The 5,518-nt window shown below is 56.6% G+C and overlaps 1 protein-coding gene across 1 annotated transcript in view; it reads left to right on the plus strand.

The window, feature by feature from the left end:
* Positions 1-5,518, plus strand: part of DBNL (drebrin-like) — a 50,209-nt gene that overhangs the window by 42,572 nt on the left and 2,119 nt on the right. Inside the window, 4 exon segments of the mRNA XM_009883457.1 lie at positions 89-163; positions 266-368; positions 2,695-2,844; positions 5,291-5,397. Of these exon segments, the coding sequence (XP_009881759.1) occupies positions 89-163; positions 266-368; positions 2,695-2,844; positions 5,291-5,397 (435 nt within the window).

The following is a 5,518-nucleotide window of genomic DNA, read 5'->3' on the forward strand; positions in this document are numbered from 1 at the left end:
GGGTAGGATGGGGGAAAAGGGGGCTGGATGGGGAAGGAGGGTGGCTTGGTGCCCCCCAAGGCTGTAGCAGCCCCTCTCTTCGGTGCAGAAGGAGCACGCCGAGGAGTACGAGGCCAGGCAGCGGAAGGGCTTCAAGAGAAGCGAATCGGTGGAGAAAGCCCAGGTACGCTTTGCTGGGGAGGGGGACCCATCACCTCCCCGCTGCTCCCCGTCCCCTGACCCCGGTGCCGTGACCGCTGTGTTTGCGCCCTCTTCGCCTCCGCAGGAGGCCGCCTCGCTGATAGCGCAGCGGGCGGTGAACCCCCGCGACATCTTCAAGCAGAAGGAGAAGTCGGTGCCGGCGGACGCGGCGACGGCATCCCAGCCAGGTACGGCACCGGGCGGGAGCCGGTTCCCCTGTCCCCAAATGGAGTGGTCCCAATTTGGGGGGAGGGATGTGTTGGGATGGGTCACAGTTGCCGCTGAGCACGGGTAGCTCTCATCACACCCGGCCAGGTGTCGCGGTGAGGTTTGCGCTGCGCCCGGGGGGGGGAAGTTTTCCATACTTGGACTCGACTCACAAAGCTTAAATTTAATTTTTAAAATGAAAATTGAATATATTAGTGCCGGAAAGGGGCCACGGCCACACAGTCTATCCCGACTGCTGTAAATTCCACCCGATTTTTGGCACTGGTGGAACCAAGCAGGAGCGCGGCCCTTTAGAAAAGGGACCAGTCTGATCTATGGGATGGAAACCAGGAAGCTGTGAAAAGCGAAGCTGAAACCAGCCGGGGAAGTGGCTGAGAACACGTGATACCCCGGGACAAATGTCTCCTCCTCAGCTCAGCCTCCTTGAAAATAGCCTGAATTAATTCAGAATAAGCGCTTTTATTTTGCGAGAGGAGTGGGAATGCGCTCTCTCCGGTAGGCAAAGCCATCAGTGGCACAGGGTGAAATCCCACAGCGGGAGAACGTCTTAAAAAGATGGTTAAAACCATCATGGAGGGGAAGGCTGAGTTCTGAGGGCGAGAGATCCCTCGGGGTTTTGCGTTAGTGTTTCTAACGTTTCTATTTATTTATGTATTTTATATTTCGGTGGGTTTTCAGCGGAGGGAAAGGGAGACAAACGCTGTGGCACCGATAATACCGGTGGGGCTGAGGGCAGGCTGGCGAGTCCTGGTGCTTATTCACCGCTGCGCCGGGGGTAGGGCTGGTCGGGGAACAATCCTGCTTCGCTTTTGTTTGCGTTGGGCGGCGGAGATGGGGCAGATAAGAGGGAAGAGTTTCCTTCTGCCAAAGGAAAGCGAAGCCTGGCAGTCTGCATCCTCCCCGGCGCGGGTGCGAATGCCTGTGGAGTCCAATCTGCTCCGAAAATCACCGTGGAGAGCCCGGAGAGGTGGCGGTGTCCTACTCTTCTTCCCCAAAATCATGTCTGTTTTTTTTTTTTTTTTCTCTTGAATTTTCCCCTTGGCTGCAGCTGCTGCTGTAACCAGTAGACAAACTTGTTTTCCCCAACCAGGACTAGAGCTGGAAAATCCTGCTTAGGAGGATAACCCAGCGGTGGGCTCCTAAGGCAAAAAAGCATCCGACAACACCCTTCGGTGACTAACACCGGGGGAGTCTCGGTGCTGTTGCAGTGCGGCTGGGAGCCTCCATGCTTGCCCAGTTCCTGCACCACGTTTGGCTCTTTATCCCAGAATCCCAGCATGGTGGGGGTTGGAAGGAACCTTGGGAGATCATCCAGTCCAACCCCCTGCCAAGGCAGGGTCACCCAGAGCAGGTTGCACAGGGTCACATCCAGGCAGGTTTTGAATCTCTCCAGAGAAGGAGACTCCCCCACCTCTCTGGGCAGCCTCTTCCAGTGCTCTGGCACCACCAAAGGAAAGAAGTTTTCCTCATGTTGAGACAGAATTCCCCGTGATCCAGTTTGTGCCCGTTGCCCCTTGTCCTGTCGCCGGGCACCACTGAGAAGAGTCTGGCCCCATCCCCTTCACCCCCACCCTTTAGATAGTGATAAGCACTGATGAGATCCCCTCTCAGTCTTCTCTTCTCCGGCTAAACAGACCCAGGGCTCTCAGTCTTTCCTCACAAGAGAGGTGCTCCAGTCCCTTGAACGTCTTCGTAGCCCTCTGCTGGACTCTCTCCAGTAGTTCCTTGTCTTTCTTCAACTGGGGAGCCCAGAACTGGACACAGTAGTCCAGCTGTGGCCTCACCAGAGCAGAGCAGAGGGGGAGGATGACCTCCCTCGATCTGCTGGCCCCGGTCTCTGGAATGCGCCCCAGGACACCGTTGCCCTTCTTGGCCACAAGGGCACGCTGCTGCCTCAGGGGCAACTTGTTGTGCACCAGGACTCCCACGTCCCTATTTGCCAGAGCTGCTTTTTACAGGTCAACCCCTAACCTGGACCGGAGCATGAGGTTATTCCTCCCGAGGTGCAGGACCCTACACTTGCCCTTGTTGAACTTCATTAGGTTCCTCTCCACCAGGCTCTCCAGCCTCTCCAGGTCTTGCTGAATGGCGGCACAGCCTTCTGGTGTGTCAGTTTTGTGTCATCAGCAAACTTGCCCAGGGTTCACTCTGTCTCCTCATCCAGGTCATTGATGAATATCTTGAACAAGACTGGGCCCAGTACTGGCCCCGGGGGAACACCGCGAGCTACAGGCCTCCAACCGGAACCTGCGCCGCTCATCCCGACCCTCTTCTGCCCTTTTCCAGGCAAGCTTCGCAGCCCTTTCCTGCAGAAGGAGGTGAACTCTGTGCCGAGTCCTGCTTCTCCCGTCTCTCCTGCCCGGGATGCTCCCGCAGCCTCCTTCACCTCCTCCAACGCTTGGGGGACACCTCCAGCCTCTCCGGTACCCGCCGCAGGTGCGTGACTTTGCTTTCTCCCCTAACCAAAGCTTTTCACCTCACCTCTCCGAACAGGAGCCCCAAAATTGGGCATTTTGAGGCCGGGCTCTGTGTTTCTGTTGTGATTTTTTTTTTTTTCCCCTGCCTGGGTAAAGGGCGAGTGGGTCTTGTAGCCAGAAACCCCCTTGCTGAAGCCAGTTCTGGTTCTGTTACCGCTGCACATCGCTCCGTTTCATCATTCTTTGTTAATCTGTGTGATTCTTACTGGAATACTATTGATACTGCATATAGCAACTGTAGTAGTGATGGCATCCAGTGGGAAATTATACCACTATAGAAGGCTCCGGGGAGACCTCAGAGCCCCTTTCGGTGCCTAAAGGGACTCCAGGAGAGCTGGGGAGGGACTTTTTACAAGGGCATGGAGTGATGGGACGAGGGCGAATGGCTTCAAACTGGAAGAGGGGAGATTGAGATGAGATCTGAGGAAGAAATTGTTGGCTGTGCGGGTGGTCAGCCCCTGGGGCAGGTTGCCCCGAGAAGCTGGGGCTGCCCCATCCCTGGAGGGGTTCAAGGCCAGGTTGGACGGGGCTTGGAGCAGCCTGGGCTGGGGGGAGGTGGCCCTGCCCAGGGCAGGGGGGTGGCACTGGATGGTCTTCAAAGTCTCTTCCAACCCAAACCACCATGTGATTCTATGAAATTACAATTAACATGATACAGCTTGATTCATTGGCTGTTCTCACCCAAAATCAATCCCCCTGAGGTACATATCGGGCTTCCCCATCCTCTTGCATCATCACCCACCAAGTGCACACAGGTCCTTGAGCAGCACAGGTGGTTTTGCCTTTGCCCATGGCAGGAATAACCCAGAGGGTTTTCCATGACACGTTCTTCATGTGCCCGATGGGGACTTTACCCCCTTCTAGCGGATGTGGAAGGTTTGACCGGGCAGGGCTGGGTCAGTTGGCAGGTCCCCTGGTGATAACGAACCAGGTGGCCTTTGTTAAATGTGTGTCATGATGTTTGAAGGTCCCACCACCCATTGCTCTCAGGGTAGTTTTTAAGAATGTGGATCTTCCCGGAGGCCGGTGCATGATAGGGGATGGGATATACCCACTCAGAGACTCTGTGGCTCAGGTGTCCATGAGGTTGGTCGGGAAATGAGTCCTGTTGTCCAACTCAACTCTTTTTGGGGTGCCGTGTCACCATAAAACTCGCTTTTCAAGGCCTGGGGTGGTGTTCTGGGTGGTGGCGTGGGGCACGGGGTATGTCTCCAGCTGAGTGTGGTGCTGAGTATGGGGACGGAGGAGAGTTGTCCCCGCCTGGTGCCAAGGTCCCTCGTTTCCTCCTCAGCCTTAGCAGAAGGTTCAGGAGGACATCTCCTGGCTGACGGGCTGAAATTCAGCTCCGCGCACTTCCAGAGCCCTTAGACCTTTCCAAAATGCCTTCGAGATGCAGCAAAGGAGGTTTCCCACCCCCAGGTGGTGATGTCCCCCCTGGGCAGCAGAGCGCGGGGCCAGCGGTCACCAGCAGGTAGACAGGGCTGAGTTTCACCATCCCAGTAAAGACCAGAGGATCTCCGCGTCTCCTCAACGCGGGGCTCCGAGGGCTGAGGCGGCAAGGTAGGGCGAGGGAGCCGGGCTCCGAAGAGTTTTCTCTGCCTGTGGGGAGATGCTCTGTCCCCTTTCGGGTGGTTTGGGTGGGAAGAGCGAGGCTGGAGGAGGGCTGGCTCTGTTGGGAAGGTCTCGCCGTGGTGTTGCCCTGTCCTTGAAGGGCTGTGTGGTTTCAGTGTCCCCTCTGGCTCGTCCCCAGCCGGCCAGGCCCCTCGCTGCCGTGGCCCGAGGCTGCTCCAGAGCTTTTGGCTTCAGGAAGGTGGGAGCTGGGAAATGACTTTCAAGCTGCCTTTTCCTAAAAAAAAAAAAAAAAAAAGGTCAAAAAACCCCCCACAAAGCAACCCAAAAAAACTGGTTAAAAAAAAAACCAAACCCTTTGAGGGTTCAGTGAAACGCTTCAGCTGGAAACAGATTTTTCTTTGGTGGAGCCAACCCATGGTTTCAGAGCACATTGTTGTCCTTTTTCTGCCGTCCACCCCAGCGACTGGGGACCAGGGCTGAGCTCCAGCGGTCCCCAGGGTGCTGTCACCACTAGATGTTGCTCTTGGCCAGGGTCTCTGCTCCAACCTTCTCCGTCAGTCTTGGTCCTCACCACGAGGGACGGTTCCTATTGAGGAAACTTTCTTCCTTTCCCCGTCGGAGCTCCTGAATCTCTCCCGTGGCCTTTTTATCGTTCCCCAAACCCCTCCTCGCCCCACGCCGGGGTTCGTCCTTGCCAGACCCATCCCCTCTGCAGGACAGGAGACACGGGGGACATCCAGCTCATCCCAGAACCTCGGTGGCACTTCAGCCTGGAGCGGGAGTGGGGCAGGCAAGGGGTTTTGGTGACGGATATCGTGGTGTTTCTTTCGTAGGACGAGACTCTGGGTACAATTCGAGCCTCCCAGTTTCCCATGGGGATGAGGCAAATTTGTACGAGGAGCCGCCGGACCCCTCGGCCATCTACGAAGAACCCCCTCAGGTTGGTGCAGGGGGAGGACGGAGGGGAAAAGGGCACCCGAGAGGCGGATCGTCGCACAAGAGCGCATGGCGTTGGCTCGTCTTTTGGGATGAGTCTGGAAGGAGCGTCACTGGGAGGCTCC

Source organism: Charadrius vociferus, unplaced genomic scaffold (assembly GCF_000708025.1).
Source record: "Charadrius vociferus isolate BGI_N301 unplaced genomic scaffold, ASM70802v2 scaffold1084, whole genome shotgun sequence".
Lineage (NCBI taxonomy): Eukaryota > Metazoa > Chordata > Aves > Charadriiformes > Charadriidae > Charadrius > Charadrius vociferus.